This window comes from Caloenas nicobarica, chromosome 2, assembly GCF_036013445.1.
Source record: "Caloenas nicobarica isolate bCalNic1 chromosome 2, bCalNic1.hap1, whole genome shotgun sequence".
NCBI lineage: Eukaryota > Metazoa > Chordata > Aves > Columbiformes > Columbidae > Caloenas > Caloenas nicobarica.
In genome coordinates this window covers 13,199,228-13,219,635 of record NC_088246.1, presented here as the reverse complement: position 1 = coordinate 13,219,635, position 20,408 = coordinate 13,199,228, and the positions used below count along the sequence as shown (strand labels likewise).

The window sequence follows — 20,408 nt, the reverse complement described above, 5'->3', positions numbered from 1 at the left end:
AGGTGGGTCACCTTGTTGTAGAAGGAAATCAGAGTGGTGAAACAGGACCTGCTTTTCATAAATCCATATTGACTGGGCCTGATCACATGATTTTCTTGTTATGTGCCGTGTGATGTTACTCAAGACGATCTGCTCCGTGACCTTCCCCAGCACAGAGGTTAGACTGACAGGTCTGTAATTCCCTGGATCCTCCTTCTGGCCCTTCTTGTAGATGGGCGTCATGTTAGCCAGCTTCCAGGCAACTGGGAACTCCCCAGTTAGCCAAGATTGCTGGTAGACAATGGGAAGTGGCTCAGTAATCACCTCCACCAGCTCCCTTAGCACCCTTGGGTGTATCCCAACCTGGCCCCATAGACTTGTGTTTATCCAAGTGGTGTAGCAGGTTCGCCAACCATTTCCCCTTGGATTATTTGGGCTTCATTCTGCTCCTCAAGTTATCCCAGTTAAGCAGTTAATCCACACAAATGGAAAAGTCCGAGATATCAAATATACATTTGTAATTTAAACCACAGACAACGTAAGGAGAGAAAGTTCTATTTAAAACAGAACATGAAATAGTAAATATTCTGGTATATAATATGTATTTTGTACCTGTGCATTTAGTACCTATTTATATTGCTTAGTTATCAATTGTACTCTAGATAAAACAACTACATCTAAATGGATGTGTTACAGACGGAACAACACAAGTGGAAAAAAAAAATCACACGTGCCAAAAAACACACAATCTAGTTACAAAACACTATTAAAACCTTCTTGTTACAGAGCCAACTCTGAAACCACAACATTTCTCAAATTAACAACACTTTCTTCAACAGAATTACTACTTTATACTGATAAATCCAATATCATCCAGATCATGGATTCTTTCCCAGAGAAAAAAAACTCCAATACTTGCATTAAGAAGAAAAATACAACAGAAAAATTACTCATAAATGCACACTGTAAGGGTACACAAAGTAAGAGTGCTACTGGGTGCAAAAAGCATCTTTGGATTAAATTTTAAGAGCAAAGCATGAAATGCAGATCTTCTGTATGTGAAGTATTCCTTGAAATGGAAGGCTTATTTCCAGATAAATCACAGGCCACTGTCTTTGATTAAGAAACCCTCAGCTTGTATAAATCAATACAGTTTCACTGACATCAATCAGTGTTGATATACACAGATAAAAATATAATCCATTACCAAAAACTAAAGCAGGCACTGCAACTTATTAATTTTGTTTTATTTTTATAGCTTTGAAATTAATACTTTGAGCAAAATATATGTGTTAAAAAATTAAACTTTATATGCCTGACCTTTGGGAAATTGAACCACTGTATGAATTTAGCAAACAGAATTTACATAATAGCAAACTATGTAAGCAAAATGCAGACAACTTAACAGCCTGAGCTTATATGCTAAAATTCATCATGCTTTAGGTTAGCTGGATGACCTTAAATTGTTTTCAAGTGTTAACATGACAAATTTGTAACAATTTGGTACTGCAGAAGAACTATAAGTTGTTATTACAGCTTTATCCTAGAAGATGGGAATACAAACAAACAAAACAGAACAGTTGTTTGGATTTCTTCCAATCAAAAAAAAAAAAAAAAAGGCACCTAAACCAGAACTTATGTAGTTTTGGTGGGGTTTGTTTTCCTGGTTTTTTAGCTCTGGCACAATCAAACGTTTGTAGAAAAATGCAAAGGACAGGAGCAAAATATCTGTGTGCTGCAACACTGCTGAGGCAGAGCATTTAGTACCTGCAGTGATCTGATCAGCTTAGCCTTTCCTCAATTCCTGTGACATGGACATTTCATCTGCTTTTTAATTCCCATTTGACCCCTTTTATAGAATACACAGACTTGGCTACTGTGGTCAAATCCAAATGGTTAATAATAACAAGTGCCCCACATTTCCTTCTAATATCATCCATCATAAAAAGATATGGCAAAACTATTTTAAAACACAATATAAGAGCCCAATACTAACAGTACTAAATTTGCATCAGTATATTAAAAACAAACACCCGATCTGGTAAAGCAAATGTTGAATAACTACCAAAAAAATCCTTATTTTTTTATCTCTTGAAGTTCAAACTTAAGTCCTTAATTAAAAAAAAAATATTATTTTGGCGGGTTTATTTGAAATAACTTCTAGTCTATATACTTACCTTTAATTATGTTCAGGCAAAAGTAAAAGACTAATTTAAACTAGAGTTATTTTGTCATAGTGTCCTTGAAAGCTTCTTCTACGACTTTTCGTTTGTAACCAAGTTTCCTCTACTGTGTGAAGTCTTCCATGACATATTACACAGTAATTTTTGTCAACTAAAATGTCTAGTTGTGATTATATTACTTGCTATCTGCAGAATTTCTGAACAGATGTCAGGTATTCAAACAAACTTTTCCTATTTTCAGTGCAATTTTTCTCCTTAATAATATTGCGAAGGTACTATTAATCATTACTCAAATATCTAATTGGAATAAAAAAAAATGTCCAAAAAACATATCAGTAATATAATCATACAAATAAGGTAACAAATCATCACAAACCACAATTGAAAAAAGGAATTAACCAGTGAGGTGACATAATCACCAACTGTGGTCAAAACCAGAATTACTCAGTAAACCATTGACAAAAACAAACAAAAAAATCCTGTCTGAAATCTGTTTGCACACAACATTTAGTGCCTGCTTCCTAATAAATCTGAATTCCCTTTTATACACAACTTACAAACTAAAAAAGAAAAGAACTAAACGTCCACTGCTGTATTATGAACAGTGACTTATTAGATCAGGTAAACGTGAAGCATTTGTCTCCACTATTCCATCCCATGAATTCCTGAGCTTATCCCTGTTCTTGAGCAGTTTTGCCCTTCAAAAGGAAGGGCTAGCAATCTTTTATCTTGAATCTTCCTTCTTTATCCCGAGGTTTTCAGACAATCATGATTATATCACTTTTCCTTCTCTCCATGTTATGGAACAGAGGACATAACCATAACTATTAGGACCAGACACTACAGCAATTGGGACCAGACATAAATCCAAGACAGAAAGAAACTGTCTAGCAGGAAATTTCTAAAGTGAAATACCATTCTAACTAGAAAAATTGTTATTATTAGAATAAAGTTGTGTGGTGCAAGCATCTTTCTGCCATTATAATATTTAACTAATTTTATAAAATATCCTATGGCACGGGTTTGAAGAGAGTATTAAGGCAGGATGAGAGGGAGAGAAGAAAAAAAACCAGTATTTGTTGAGACTACCCAAAAGCAGACACGCATTGCACACTCAAAAAAACCCCCTTACCTTTGGAAGCTCAGCATCTGGCTTTTTGTGTGACAGTAATTTGTAGGTGTTAAGGTTGTTTTCAAAGCTCCTAAATAAGATAAGTAAATAAGATAAATAAAATAGTAAAATTTTCAACTTATTTTAAAGAAATACTTGAATTTGTCAGAAACTTTTTAAAACAGGTATGTAATATTTGGATGAAAATTATTACAAATGCGAAACGCAACAAGTGAGAAAATATAAAATAATTATATAGCTGGCAAATGAGTTTTATAGATTGGTGATAAAGCATTTTATTATCAAGTGACTTGAAACTGAAAATGCTCTGTTGACACATAACAATGCAGAATGTCTCCCTCCAACATTACTGATGGAAAACTACCAGCTACTTACAAACAAGCTCATGGGATTGGCCTCAAAATCTTGAATAAACAAACATAGTTGCTCTCAGTCAGCTCACAAAACACAGCAGCTCTTTCCTTTGTGACTACATATCCTGGGATTGGTCATTAGCCTGACACAGTACTGAACGAGAGTTTTCTGTGTTTTGTATGTTTTTATGCAGATAAGAATTTCAATTATTCTATTTAAGCAGCCCTTCTTCTGTCACCTCTATTATTCTCAAATACATAAAAGAATATGGATATTAAATTAGTTAAAATAAAACGCTGAGTGCCAGCAGAATAGCAAACCAATTCAGCTTATCTAGTGCAAATAAATTGATACAAGTTATTGGCCATACCTTCCACGCAGCCTCACAGCCTCAAGAAATCTTCCCTCATCCATGGCTTTCTGAACTTCTTGAGTCTTGAAAAAACAAGTTGATTAACCAATGTGTTTAAAAAACACAAGAAGTTGATTATTTAAATAGATCATTCTGAAAGAGCTTTCAAAAGTGAAAACAGAATTATCAACATTTCATTAATTTATGAGCTACCTCTTATCATAACACAAATTACAGTGGACAAGAGAAGAACAAAATACAAGGGGATGTATACAGCCTTCCTGGGGCAGGGGGGAAAAAAAAAAAAAAAAGTATCTATTTTGTGAATTTCTTTTTTCAGTTTAAGCTGAACAGTTTTAGTGCAGAAAGCAGACTGTTGTGTGTGATGTTTAAACAGATGCAAGCACCTGAATAATTTGTTGCAGCAATAAAAAGAAAAGATCTGAGGATAAATTTTAAAACAAATTCAATATATATTTCTTGTTTGTTGGTAGTTCACAAATAAGTAATAACATGTAGAGAACACACATGAAGTTCATTATTCCCAAATGTGGGAAACTGCTGCACAGTTTCCCATGGGTGTTTTAACGACAACAGACAATTATTGTACACAGTGGTCTGTTGTAGTTAATGAATAACTATAAATTGGCTTTTTGCCAGAAACTCACCATCTGCACACACTCCATCAGAGGCAGGCGAACAGCCTGGTTTCCAGACAGGGACACAACACAGGCTGGGGTAGCTGGAGTAGCTTCTAAAAGGGCAAGCACAGCTTCCACACCCATACGACTTGCCTGAAAATAGATAACATTTGAGTGATCAAGCAAGCACTTAAAAGCAGAAGGCTTTCAGTCACAGAAATCGCCATGATTTCTCTGTAAATCAAGCTGAAACCAATTATTCCTTGGTAGGTGAAAACATCGCAGGCTGTTTAACACTCTTAAGTATGGAAGATTGACCCTGGAGCTTTGCTTTTTAATCCCAATATAGATTACTTTACACAAAGTGCTTCACTATTCTGAATTTGAGCTATTCCGACAGTTAATTTGAGACAATAATTGGATTTGTCAAGTTAATCAGGTAAAGAACATCCCCACCCCCAAATAAATAATCAAAATGTAGTTACACCCTGTGGCGCCATAAGTAATTATTTTAGGCTCACTCACCAAAATTCTGTCAAAAGCTGAAGGGGTTCCACCTCTTTGCACATGACCCAAGATTGTTACTCGGGTGTCAAAACCGAGCCGCTGAACCACAAGCTGCACAGAATTTCAAAATATAGTGGGTTTATTATAATCATTATTTTATATACATATGTATTAGAATTACTCTGGTTTACATACTATTGGAATAATAAAATTCTACATATAATATACACGAGCACGTCAACAGAATGAAAATACTACAAAAGTTAAGCCAGCCTTTAGTTTATTCCTAACCTAGAACTAAACTCCAGGTTCCCAATCAAAAGGAACATTACATTTTTAACAGCAAAACAGTGGCTTACGTTGTAATGCTTTAACTGCAGTTCATACACAGTCCTGGGCCTTATAAAAACAGGTCTAAACATTATAATTAGAATACTTGAAAGAAGTTCAGTTACAGTGTTTTATTCACACTGTGTTTCATCTGTGTGCAAGATTACACACCTCAAAAGATTCTGAGTAAAACTTCAGTGAAGATGACTTTTAACCTTAATTCACGAGGCCTCTAAAACTTGCAGTAAAAATAATAATAATAATAGAACTATTTCTTTCAGTCAGGCTTTCATTTCCTCTGTTACATATCACATCTAAAGTCACAGAAAGATATGTTTTATTAATACATCTTCAGTGAGCACGTAAGGTTAGGAATAAGGAATGGATACCATAAAGCAGAAAAAAAATGTAGAAATTATTTACAAAATCTTACATTCCTTGTATTTATAGTTTTTGAATGTTTCAATTGGCTGAAATTTGTAGCATGCAAGTAATGTTTCTTCCATAAAGATATAACACCTATCTGCTGTATGTACACTTAACACCACTTGGTGCTAAATTTTACTTTGTAAATGGCAATTCTGAATTAAGAGTCAAAGATTACTCTCAAACTGACAGCTACGGCAAAGAAAACTCCATAGTCACAGGACAGATAAACCCCAGGTAAAGTCAAAGTGTCATAGCTCCTTCCTGCCAATGATAATTTTTCAACTTATTTTCTTAAGAGACCCTTTCCAAGGAAAGCAGAATAATTTCAGCTCAGAAGTTTAGACACCAACGAAATTCTTGGCAAAGCAACCACTTAGAGAAAAGTGACAAGACTTTGTCTAAACTAGACAATATTATTTCACAGTAAGTAAGACAGACCATTATTAAAATGTTACAAGAAAGATGAAGTAAATAGGATTATATTTAGTGATTTGAGCTGGTTTAAGACCCTCTATCCATTAAGGCACCCATGAAGTAGGTGTTTTGGACTGTTGTCTTATTTTACACGGAGAAAAGGTTCTAATTAACAGCCACTGAAATAATTCCCCCTTAAGTGGACTATGGATTCAGATAATAAAGCATAAATACAAAATACAGCCAGCAAACTGTGTGATAAGCTATTTTACAGGAATAGATTTACTTTACAGAAATGTTACTGTTAGTAACAAGCCCCATCTTAAGAACAAAAGAGAAAGTGCATCATAAGGATGTTGACACTTACATCCTTAACCTTCTCTGATGTTATAGGTTTGTTGTGGCAATCAATAGCTCCTTCAGCTACAATAATAATGTTCAGCCTCTTCTTTCGTGCACGATTCTATAATGAAAATAAAAACATATCCATATACTAAAAAACATGAAAGAAATTTACAGTGCCATTTTATAATCGATTGCTACACATTAAGTTGCTAGGATTTGAGGAAATATTTCTCACACTTGAGCTCTTCAGTGTTCTTATACATTTTATCTTTATATAGGTCTTTTCATTGATGAAGTGAACTGTCTTATATGAAATTAACGAGGAAAGGTACAGACATTGTTTATATAGGAATGGTTTTATGTAATCCCTAGAGTAGGTCATATAATTCTTCAAAACAATTGCAGAATGCAGGAAAAGAACTGTTTAAGATCAAATAGCACTATCTGTGACACCAGAAGCAAAGATTTGCTGGAAGTCATGATCACATTTTAAATCACTGTTTTCAAACAAAGAGCTGCAAAGACATAACGAAATCCCAAACATGGTAATAGATTACCTACCTCTGAAAGCTTAACACACATTGAATCTTCCCATCCTTCTTCTGGTGGGTATTCAGGAATAAACACCCAATCTGCGCCACAGGCTAAGGCACTAACAAGAGCTAGATACCTAATAAACATAACAAAGATTAAGACATTTATGGTTCAGATTTCTTGATCTTTCATATCTGTATGAGACACAAACAGCTGAAGACAATACATACCCACAGTGTCTCCCCATAACCTCCAGAACAAATGTCCTCTGATGGCTGTAAAAAGAAGAAAACAAATTAACTGTAGTACTGCGACTCAAAAATGCAGTCCCAATTTTTGAAATTTCCTGATATCAGGAAATAGCCTGTGCTTACCATGCTTACTAAACACAGAATTCATTAGCAAAACATAGGCTGTATTAAACCATGTATTTAAAACTACCTATCTTCCAACACATAACTCATTTTTACTACTACTTCTAAAACATGTAAGGACAATTAGGAGAGAAGAGGTGAACATTTACTAGAAACTGAAATGATACAGATTCATAGCTAAGAATTGTAATTATATAGTTGTATTAAATAAAAAGAGAAACCATTTAATTGCTTAAACTTTACCTAGAGAAAGCTTATACACAAACAGATGTTACTGTGTACTAATAAAGACATATCTGGATCTTCTGTAGAAGAGTATGTCTGGGAAAGAGTAAAAGCATATTAAAAAAAACAAAGTCTGGCCCCAAAGCTGATGCAGCCTCTACAATCAGATGCTTGAAGTGCTGCCATGACAGGAATGATGGAAAAACCATGACCAAGAAAAGAAGAAACCAAGACACTTGCAGCCAAAAAGTTTTTATTCCCACTCTACAAATATAAAAAAAATACCAGTTACCTAACTTCTGTTTAAAATTAACTTATATCCTCCACTATTGTACAGCAATAGGACACTTGAAACTTGAAGTATAAACAACTATATATTTGTTATAGTTTCCTATCATATGCACAATTTACCTTTGAGCAGTGGTCATGATGGCATCTACAACTTCAATGATTCTGTGCAAGGCTGAGTCAGTACCTATGGTCATATCAGTGCCACAGAAGTCATTGTCTATGGATCCAACCATTCCCACAATGTTAAGATAAGCATATTTCTTAACAGCCTCTTCATCAATCTTTTCTGTAAAGAAGTATCCAGAGAACGAGCTATAAGGTTATTATTTAAAAACAAACCAAACAAAGTATATATGTATTTTTTAGACATAATGCTTGGGTGCTCTATTTTGTAAATTAAACATATCCAAACATTAGATTATGTTTAGATATTTTAGGTAACAAGGTTAGTCAAAACTACAAACAAAAGCCAATCAAACAACCAAACGAAAGAATCCTGCATAGAACTCCTTAAAATAAGGAAGGAAAAAAGAGCTTTTCAGTTCATTTCAAAGTGTCAACAGATTATCGAGTTTTGTAACCAACCTTAAAGTTCACGGTTTGGACTTAAACAATAGCAGTCAAATTGTAGTCTCGGTGTTACGATGTGCAACAAAGAAGCAAAAGGATGCAAACTGGATGTGATTATGAGCATACGTAAACAATCAAAAACCAGCATTCAACTTTTGAAGACTTCTCTTCTGCAACACTGAAAGGCTCTGATTTCATTATTAATAAGCAAATAGAACAGAAAAGCTCCTATTCTAAATCTTAGCCTGTGTCTCCCAAGACATCAGTGAAAATGCTGAATCATCCAAGAGTTCTGAAGGATCTCAAGGATGAAATACCTTAGCTGCTTAAGTGCCTAAAACTACCTTAGTATCTGTGCATGGGATGGTAGTAAATATAATGGCAATTTTTTAATACGGGATTTAAGAACTTATATCTCAGTGTGTTTAATGTCTGTACTAGACGAAATAGTAGAAACCATATTGAAAAATATAACTCATGTCCATAAAGATAAATACAGTATTCTGAAGAAGAGTCAAAATGTTTTCTATGAACGTACACCCTGCATTACAAACCTTTTCTAGAGTTCCAAAGGTGACTTAATCATCACGTGAATAAGCGATATCTGGTAGCCATATTCAACTTAGATTTCCAAAAAGCCACTGACACAGTCTGTCCTCAAAAAGTTTTGAGGAAACTAACTAGCCACAGCATAAGAAAGAAGGCTTTTGCATAGAATAAATAATATGAAACAGAGGGTAAAAAATATGAAAAAGAGGGCAGTAGTAAATGCAAGTTCTTGTATCTGAGGAAGGTAACCAATGGAGTTCTACAGGGATCTGTGCTGTTCAACAAACTCAGCAATAACCTAGAAAAGGGAATGAGTAGTAAGGTGCAAAAGTTTACTGATCAAACTGTATCATTTGGGTTCTAAAGGTGTGGGGTGTCTGAGAAGAAGTGAAGAAGGCTAGCAAGACACAGTGAACAGTAAAGTATCAGATGGAATTCACTGTAGATAAACTAATACACATGAAAAACATACCCTAACATCACAAACAAAATAATGCTATTTTCAGCATAACAATAATGCTGTTTTAATTAATAAATCAGCTTCAATGCTCAATAGCAGTTAAAAAAACCCAAAATATTAGAAAATATTAGAAAAAGAATAGAGAACAAAACAAAGATCATTATACTACTGTGTAGATCCATGGTTTGCCCTCATCTTGAATACTGGGTGCAGTTGTGGTCCTCCCCACCTCAAAAAGGACATGGTAGAACTGGAAAAGGTTCAGAGAAGGGCAACAAAGATGATCAAAGGTATAGAACTTACATATAAGGAACAACTAGGCAAACTAGGACTCTTCCATCTAGAAGAGATGATGAGGGGAAAATAAGACAGCTGTAAAATCTCAAGTAGCATGCAGAGAGGAAGCAGGATTGATCATTCACTGTTTGTTCTAACACAAAAAATTATAGGACATCAAATGAAACTAGAAGCCAGTAGGATCAAAATAAACAGAAGATTCTTCACAAACTTCATCATCCAGTGAAGCTGTATAACTCCTTCCTACACAATGTTTTCAGTAAAAATCTGTATGTGTTCGAGGAGGTCATATACATTCATGAAACATAAAGAAATTGATTAAGGACTGCTAACAGCATCTGGTCCAGGAAGTCCTGAAGACAGGAATGGATGGAATCTATAAGAGTATTTCTATATTATGAACAACATATAGCATCAACACAGCATTATTTAGGCTTGTTCTGCTATTTTACTCTTTCCTATGCATCCTCTTGGATGCTATCAAAGACAACTACTGGGCTGGATGCGCTTATAGCAACAGTCACTTCATGTTCTGATCTTAAACAAATAGTGACATATAGGCAGAAAAGCATCATAATTTAATAACAACCGAGTATGCAGCTTGTTGTAGGAAAAGAATTACCATGTCAGTTTGGATTTGAGGGCGAAAGGCTTTTCAAGCAGAAGTTCAAAGTTCAGGCCCTGGAAATGATTCATAATGGGGGAAAAAAAGTCACACAGACCGTTGCCCAGTAACTTATTTGGCATTTTGAACCTTTAAGGTATAGAAGAGAGGAGATAAAGAAATCAAAAACTATTTCTTTATTGAAGAACCATGTAATTTCCTAGAATGAATGCGTTCGATTTTTGACTTAAGAAATAGCCTCTGGATACAGTTTGTGTATGTATAGTTAGGGTATATAAATTCCCTGGAGATTGGACTAGAAGTCTAGAGGGTCTAAATACAAACTTACCTTTTTGTGCCAGTTCTTCTAGAAGTCCACTCCATTCTTCACGGAAGAGATTGGCCCCAGTTAAACTTCCATCTCCGCCAATCACACAAAGATTGGTGATTCCTCTCTGAACCAAGTTGTAGGCTGCCTGCAGGCGGCCCTCCCGGGTACGAAAGGATTTGCAGCGTGCACTTCCTATAACTGTACCACCCTAGAAAAAGGAAATGTAGTGGTTTTAATTTATAATACAGTATTTTAATGGATTTTTTTAAGATCAATTAATGATGAATGGTTATTTTGTAGCATAACCTCCATTTATAATTTTAAAATGAGTAAAAAGTAACAAAAACCAAAGAATTATCAAACCTGCGGGAAATTGTGTTCTCAAGAGCAGATAGACACATCAGAGAAAAGAGAAAAAACACTCAAAAACTACTGATAAAGAGCCACTCTTGAAGTAAAATGTTAAATCATTTGGGATTAATTTCAGTAGTGTTCTAATTAATTATCTAATTGTTACTTACATGTGATAGCAATAGGAAAAGTGATGCAGTACTAAGTGGTTAAGAATTTAGATGAATTTGCTTCAAAGCACAGCACTTTTCCCTTTAATACAATGATATAGATACACAATAACAAAAAAGATATATCCCTAAAGCTCAAAATTAGCATTTACTGCCATGCTGCAGAATTATGGACAGAACTGCATTCACATTTTGTGCCTTATAGATAAGTTAAATTTTCTGTTTTATTAACTTATCTGATGCTTTTATTAGTATGATTTAAAGAGCTTCCTCCAAAAATGGAAAATCATTAATTTCAAAAAAAGCTGAAGCATCTTATCATTGAAATCTGCTGGGCAGCTTGCTGAAAAAAAGTTGCTTGCTGAAAAACTTACATGCTGATGTTGTTCTATCACTCAAGAAAAGTCTAAATTTTGCCTTATTTATTGTCATAGTAAAAACTAAAATTAATTGAGACTGCAAAAACTTTTTTCTCCTGCAAACAAATTTGGAGACGATTACCTCACTTTTGCACAAACATTTCCTTCACTTTAACTTATGATAAATCAGTCATGCCAATCCATATTTGATATTCAAATCCATAGAGGCTGTACTGATATGATTTGGCCTATCAAGAGTTGTTTCAGCTCTCAAGTCAGTCCCAGGCACTATTTTACTGTCTACATTGTAATACACAACAGCTGTCAGTGGAAGAAAAAAAAAATTGAATAGAAGCAGTTCAGCTTTCTCCATAAACAAAAAGTATGCACATAGAGATGTTCTAAAAACAATAACCAGGACTAGAAAACATATCTAAAATAGGCATTTTCATACTTATAAAACATAGGGGTAAGTGGAAAAGAGACTGTATTTGAAACAATGTACTACAACTTGTTCTGATTTAACAAGAATATAGGTTAAGCTGAAAAATCTTTAATCAAAACAACACATTCTTTAAGACGCATCTTCAGCTTCACTGTTGGTCTGTTGAATTCCTAGCAAGCTCAGAAAGGTGTTTTTTCTTATAGTACGTATGCTATAGACACATATAGGATGCCTACGTCTTGCTCCTGCCTATGCTCTTGTGTGGCTTGGCCATGACATTTCAATTTTCTCTAAACTGTAAGATGCGCCTTGATGATGCTATTAGTGATATGGCTTAGTTTTAGGTAGCCCTGTGAGGAGCAGGGAGTTGGACTTGAAGATCCTTATGGGTCCCTTCCAACTTGAGCTATTCTATGATTACAGATTCTACAAGACAGGCAGGGGATTAAAAAAACCAAACCAAACAAACAAACCCACACCAAAACATCAACATAGACAAAACATCTCAAAGTATTCCAGGATATTTGTTTGTATTTAAAAAAAAAAATCACCTATTTTTCACTGTGCTAACAGCTTTATATTGTATCAGCTTTACAGAAAGCTCCAAAGAAATCCACCTGGAGGTAGTTTTCAGAAAGCCTGGCAAGCAGTAAGGCCTCTTTGCCAAACATAGCATCTGCTCTGTAAGAGGTGACAACATTACCATGCTGAGGAACAGTGTAAGGAGATCCAAATGGCCACTCTGCAGAACATCATTGTAATATAAACATACAAAGTCACTGGTATTAACTGAACTCTGGAGAACTGTACTGTAATTACAACCATTACTATTATTCTATATCCACTTACACAAGAAGCCAACAGGATTTTGTAAGAAAATACTTGTCTTACAAAACACAGTTGTCTCATATTTTGGCCCTATGATGTCTTTTTTATTAAATATAGGCTTGTCAGTATGGCTTTAGGAGGGTAACGACATGCATATTGAAAATCTAGAACAAAGATTTTTGAGATCATTTCTGTGCACCAAATACAAGACCACACAGAGATCTTTAGGAAGTGTCAAACATCCGTACTATAGCAGTCAGGATCTGCCAAAAGTGGTATGTGCTGGTCACTCAGTCATCACAGAATTCCAATTCATAATTACAGTTGTTTTCTGAGATCTAGAATTTTGGTTTGCTGTTTAATAAGAGAGAGTTTGGATGCCACCCCCACCCTAACACTTACCACTTGCAGGATACTTGAAACACTTTCCCATGAAACTTCTACAATATTATCACCTCCATCAACCATTCCCTGGTAACCCTGAAAGAGAAAAAATATTTCAGAAGTCTGATTTAAAAAATTGTGTCACATTTCCCCTGCAGTAATACTCACCTTGTTTATCTTAATGCAGCTTTAAGTAATTAAAAACATTGAATATAAAAATACTCAATTTAAATGAAACAACATTCAAGCAGGTATCACATTAGGGGAAGAAAAAAGAAATAGAAAACAAAAAAAACCCAAAAACCAACAAACTCTCTTCCTAAACGATCAGTTCCAAAGACAACTTCAAGATAAAGTAATACTTTACACATATTACACAGCTTATAAACTAGAATGGTGTTTCTCCTTTATTAGGAATAAATATTGTTATTTTTAAAAAACTACAAAGATGGAAGAACTTCAAAAAGCATTATAAAATGTGCTTACTAAAAACACAATCTCGGCCTGAGGTCAGGATCTTGGAAACAAAAAAAATCTACCTTTGCAACACTTTGTACACTTCTTCCCCCAAGGCAGGTGGTAAGCAAAACACAATACAGAGCAACAACCAAAAATTTTTCATAAACAAAGAAGAAATCAGGTTGCATAATATTTATTCTTTTTTTTTTGGAGGCAGTTACACAATAAATAGATGAAAGGAATTTAGTAGAAAAACACAATTTTCAGTGATGCATTTAAGAAATCCTTAATATCTTAACTCAAACGGTTTTCAGAAACCAATGCCTGCTGTAATATGGAAAGACCTACACTTAGTTGAAAGAAGGAAAACTATCCAGTGAGCAGCTGAAGGATTTTATGCCTGGCTTTAATAGCTCTCTGCATAAATATCAGCAGAAAGATAGCGGCAAGTACAGATTCTTTTCCATGACGTGATATTGTGAACACTGATTTAAAAAAAAAAAAAAAAAAAGTACAGCAAAGTTCTAACCTGGAAAAACCTAATCAAGTATAGATACCAGAATAAAACTGGTGCTACCATTCAATGTTTTGACATTTATTTAAATCCCAAGGGAAAAAAAAAATGCTGGGTTAAACAAAACAAAAAACCCCTACTAAACAAAAATAAACATGATAATGTTTATGTCTCCGTTTTTAGATTATGTGCACATATGTATAATCATGCTGAGGAACAATTAGTTAACCTTCTGTATGCAGTTTTTGCAAGACTGCACATAATTTGAGAGTTGTCAATAACAAATCAAGTGGAACTAGAAACAAAAGGGAGTTTAGAAGACAGAAAAACTGACATTATAAACTGGAGACGTTTACTTTGGCACGATCCAGAGTATACATAGGTTTTATCCAATATGTAGTAACTTGGAAATGTACTAAGCCTACACTGGTTTAAAAAGCCTTATATATTCTATGAATACTATATCATCTTTGGAGTCTCCCACTGACATGATAAGATAAAGATAACCTTGACTCAGCAAAAGTACAAGTTACTCAAATTAAGCTTTCTAGGATTCTAGTACAGATTCTAGGGAGAAAGCATAAACGTTTCTGCTCAGTGAGACTTGACTAATGAATTTACATCTGAGATGATCAAGCAAAAGTAAAGAAACACATAGATAGAAAACTACCTATGTCTCTAATTTCTAGCATTCAACAGATCTTTTCAGTATTTCGTATACTCTCCAGATAACTTTAATATGGAACTAACATATACACATATTGTCTTGTATACTAATGTATATACATAATGACTTGACACTAAGAAATTATTCGCATAGTTCCGTCAAAATTAGAGCAAGTTGGAAAAGACATAATGCTTAATCTACATATCAACTTTTTAAAAAAATTCTTAGATAAAGTGCAAAGATATTCAGACAGAAACATTCCAGTGGATCCAACTGAGTTTGATGAATGATAATCAGTTACTGAGTTCACTTATCACAGGTTTGCTGGTTTGTTCGTGTTTTGCTGTTGTTGCTGTTGGTTGTTTGTTTTGGGTTTTTGGGGGTTTTTTTGTGGTGTTGTTTTTTGTTTGTATGTTTTGGTTTTAAAGTGAAGAACCCCATGTTTCTTATATCACTCAGTAATGGACTGAAAGCTTTTCCTAACCGTGCTCCTACTGGCAACTACAATTACACAGATTCACAGGCAGCAGACCCTGAAAGGATAGTGTGATGTTACATCCTAACTCAGTTTGTAACACTGACTATAGCAAGTTGTGCTACAAGCTGACAAAAATATATACAGTTCACCTATTTGTTCCAATCATTCACCTTTCATTTTCACTTGAGAGGAAAAATAAAGTGCATCCAAGAAATTATTATAAGCAGTAAATTTATACATAATTATATATATATCGTAAGAGTCACGGATTAAAATTCCCAATTAGTATTTTATTAACAAATCTAAAACACAGAGAAAAGCAAAGCTAGGCTAAGGATGAGGTATGAGTAAGTCCTGCACCATCCATCTTTAAAGGAGAAACAGCTCACGCATTCTGGTCAGAAGTCAACATCAATTCTATATTCTCTGTGTAGAGAAGTGAGAAGAGGGGCTGTATTATAACAATTCCTCCTGCTACAAGGGCAGGGAGCTTTTGGAAAAGGTCTGACCCATTTTAACTGTTCCATTAGATTTTCCTAACTGGGTTCTGCTTGCTAAGTAATGTAGATAAGCTACCTCTGAACAGTGTGGCTAGAATTGCCACACTGCTTTCCCATAGCATTAAGAGATACAAAAGCCATAGAATTAAAACAGCTTTCTAGAAAAGCCACAGGAAAAAAAGATTACTGATTATAACTGATGTACTAATAATGACCGTGATTTCCATTTATCATTTCAGTTATTTAAACACTGATGCTAACTTGTAGACTGGGCAATCCATTTTAAAGGTGGAATTTAACTTGAATTATTTTATCAAATAATGCAACACTGTTAAAATGGTCTGGTAGATGTGAACACAGACCTTAAGAAAAAGAAGATGGGAACCTAACAATTTACATTAAAAAAAAAAAAAAGAAACTACAAACCTCTGATTTAGTTTCTAAAAATAGCAGCTTGGATACAAGAACACTAAAACTATGGGACAAGAATGGAAAAAAGCAAACTGTCAAAAATACAACAGGTACTATACTTGAAGATCAACCCCATTTTATACTTATTCCTTCCTCTACCCAAACTCTGAATATTCAAAGATGTACAAGGGGAAATTTCTGTGGGCCTTACATTCACAGGGTACATATACACAGTAACTCCTGGAGAGAGGGGCAGACAGAGCAAACCTTGCTTCCAGTCTTAACTCTAAAACCAAAAGCTTTAGCAAAAGAACAAGCTATCTTCTCATATGTTACATTCGAGATATTTTGGGCTTTAACAGTTGACTTAAGTTTACTTACTGAGCTTTTTTAGCTATTGCTCAACAACGCAAAATACTAGCATCACTGAGTGCGCAAACCACCACAGAAAAGACATGAAGTTTTCCTCACAGAAATCCGTGACTGCCGTACCATTGCATTTCCAATGCTGGCCTCTTGAGAAAAAGACTCTTAAGCAAGATGAAGAATCTAAAAGTTCCATAGCTTAGTAGTAAGAGCACGCATCCACTGGGAACTATGTGCTTCAATCCTGGAAAAAGGGCAGGTTATTTGTATAAATATTTAAAGACCTCAGTTTCTAAAATGAATTGCCATAAATGAGAGGCATCACTTTTTCTTCTCATTCTCAATTAAAAAAAAAAAAAAAAACAAAAACAAACACAAAAGCAACACAACTTAAATCACTTCTGATTAGTGAAAAAATTTAAACTAGCCTCCTAGAGTAGCCTGGTACTTTAAAATGTACTTCCATCTGTGAGATTTCCACAGCACGCGTGAAATAAATCCACGGGTATTAAAATTTTAATTCAGATTGGAGTAGATTAGAGGAATGATGTGATGCTAGTCCGTGAGGGTGACTATAGACTGTTTATATACTAAAATCAATTACTAAAAGATGTTAACATGAATAAAATATGAAACCACAGCAACTGTATAGACTAAGCATTGTTTCCACAAAATAAAAGCAAAACTTTCAAATGTGCTAATTTCAATGAATTAAGATACAAGGGGATTTTTATAGATATAAACTAAGAGTTTTTATATAAACTATATAAATTATATATAAATATAATAAATTATAGTTTTAAAATAAACTATTTTATAGTTTAATGTTCACGTTATGTTTTTTTCCTTTGAGAACCAAAGTATGCCCAAATAGCCCATGAATTCCAGTCTTTGGCCTTTGGTAAACCCAAATTTAAAAAGGCTAGGAAATTACTTATATCTAGTTCATCATCAATTCTTGTTTATTTATCTCGGTAATATCTACCTCATCACAAGATGAAGCAAAATGCAGTTAGGAACCAAAAGAAAAATAGTTGTTGTTTTACTTAGAATATGGAGTTAGTTTTGGCCACAGCTGTAGAAGACAGATGATTTTACAGCACAAATAAAGTTCTTATGACAGAGAAAGTTACAGAAGAAAAACAGCGTACGACAACTAGAGCAAAGCAGGTTTGAAAAGGCTGAGACCTTTAACTCCATTTTTGGCTCCAAATAAGAAAACGTTTTTCATCTTTTGGATGTCTGCACTTCAGGTATTTTAATCACTTTTTCCAAGCAGCTTTACATATGTGTCTAGTTAAAGTGCCTACTCAAAATGTAGGCTAAAAATATACTATTCTCATTGTTTAACACACTGAAGGCTGCATGTGATAAACTGTAATATAGACGGATCTTATTAAAAATATAAACCAACCCCAAGTATATATAAAAACACATCTCCTCAGTATAGACAATGCAAAGGCTTACAGTAGGGATCATTAGTGACAAGTCTTGCCCTAAGATTTTTACCTTCCACTACACTGACATCTGTTTGCTTTTTCAAAGTGCTGAAATTAAATAAGTATTTAATTTCAAATCTTGCAATAGTATTTATCTGAAATACTCATATGCATTGTGAAAGAAAACTGACTTCATATTTTCTCCTCTCTGACACGCAGTCAGAGAGGAGAAAAGCTCAGTACTCTGTATTTCCTGAAACGTGGAACTGAATGGACTCATCTAGAAGCAAAGATCCCTTTCAGAGCTATTTCCCATACTTAGAGTGAAATGTGTATTTTTCTCCCAGACTACACTAAAGACAGAATGACTATATAATGGAAATGCAAAACTCCAACATCGACTTTTTACGGTCCATTTTCATTCAGAAATATCTGTGACTTCACACAGGCAAACTCTAGCAATTAACAGAGGAACATGATAACTTAAATAGTGCAATTTTGCCAAGCTCAGAACAAAAGAAATTTTCAAATTTTGGAAATTTATCATTGAATACACTCTGTGATACAAAACAGTTTTTAGAAGGTGATAAAAGCAAATACACAGTAAGATGAACTACAAAGATGGTAGTTCTTAAGTTAAACATAATTTAAAAAAAATCCAACTTCTGGCCTTTAAAGACAGCCAAAAAATCTCTTTATTTCCACAAAAGTATCTGACCCATTTCAGCAAGCCTGCAAAAACAGCTGAACACTGCAGCAATTCTAGAGACTGGCCCTGTAATTAGCACACAGTAGTATTCAGAGCTACTTGCTGTAGCACTGTAGTACAAAAGAAATTTGGAGCACAGAGCTCTACTTATTTGCATATTTGCATTTCAATCTACTTCCCATCTCTTTAGTAAATGAACTCTAAGAATAAGGAGACACAGAAAGAAAATGGATAAGTAGTTACCTTTTACAGCTAAATCATATATTTTGCATGTGCAGAACTAAAACTACTTTCCTATAACTTCTATGAATTCTAGTGCTTCATATTTTTATATTAAACATTAAAATTACATTTTCCTAGGAATTTTGCCTATGAAGGTTTGCCCCATATCAATTCTTTATTATGATTTGTAATCACGTCAAGCTTCTAAGGAGTCGTACATGAATTCCAGCATGAACAGAATGACTTCTTGCTAAATATATTTACTGTATGGTTTAATCCACAAATTTTATAAAAAATGACAGTGTCCTTCAGGTGGACGTCTAAGTATAACTTAGTCTTCCAGTAAGACATACACATATAGCATTATTTTACATTAAACTTGTCTCATCATTTTTTGCTATCAAATTATTGTTACAGAAGTAAACAACCTTCATGCACATGCAGTCATACACTTAAACCACAAAATTCCGATGTCTGGACACACTACTGATGGTGCAGGTTTTTTGGTGGGGTCTTTTTTGCTTGTCATTTGTGGTTTTTTTCAGTTACAGCTTTCTACCTATACGCCAGGAAAGATGGCACCAGCCTGACAGTATTCTCGATCAAAAACAAGTTGTGTAATCTGCAAAATTAGGGTGATGGCTCATCCTTATCATACCCTAGGAAAATGGACTGGGAGAAAGTCAAAGGGTTAAAAATTAGTAGGTTAACTAGGTTTAGGAAGCTATTTGTGAAGTACAATATTTGGGACTAAACATCTAACAAGTACGCAAATACACAGCTCACTGCTGGGTGACAAACTCTTTTATTCAGTATTTTCAGGCTTCTGGTGGCATCTGAAGAATTCTTTATATTTAAAAAATTACTTTTAAATAAAGTAGTTTTAGCATATACCTTGTGAAAAGTACTTTCCACAAAAATAAAAAATATGAAATAAAACGTTGATATAATGAAAGGGAATGACATCTACATCTTTTAATTTATGCTATTCACTCTCCATGAGGTTTCCACAAAAACTCACATATAGTCATAAGACAAAGACAGAATTAATAAAACAAAAACTAACCTCATAAACAAAATACACTTTGGCTTTTACATAGATTCCCATGCGTACTACTGCGCGCACAGCAGCATTCATACCTGGGAAGAAAAAGAAAAATCACATTGTTATAGGTTATCCAATATTTTTTGCATACTATAAATTT

The 20,408-nt window shown here is 34.3% G+C and overlaps 1 protein-coding gene across 3 annotated transcripts in view; it reads right to left on the bottom strand.

Annotated features, from left to right (window-relative positions):
* The window catches only part of PFKP (phosphofructokinase, platelet), a 49,602-nt gene that overhangs the window by 20,239 nt on the left and 8,955 nt on the right, over positions 1-20,408 (bottom strand). For all 3 annotated transcript variants that reach the window (XM_065627150.1, XM_065627148.1, XM_065627149.1), the window contains exons 3-13: positions 20,270-20,343; positions 13,457-13,534; positions 10,920-11,109; positions 8,211-8,376; positions 7,431-7,475; positions 7,228-7,336; positions 6,689-6,784; positions 5,167-5,259; positions 4,669-4,794; positions 4,019-4,083; positions 3,295-3,364 (exon numbers count right to left, since the gene is read on the bottom strand). In XM_065627150.1, coding sequence (XP_065483222.1) covers positions 3,295-3,364; positions 4,019-4,083; positions 4,669-4,794; positions 5,167-5,259; positions 6,689-6,784; positions 7,228-7,336; positions 7,431-7,475; positions 8,211-8,376; positions 10,920-11,109; positions 13,457-13,534; positions 20,270-20,343 — 1,112 coding nt within the window. The remainder of the gene's footprint in view (positions 1-3,294; positions 3,365-4,018; positions 4,084-4,668; positions 4,795-5,166; positions 5,260-6,688; positions 6,785-7,227; positions 7,337-7,430; positions 7,476-8,210; positions 8,377-10,919; positions 11,110-13,456; positions 13,535-20,269; positions 20,344-20,408) is intronic.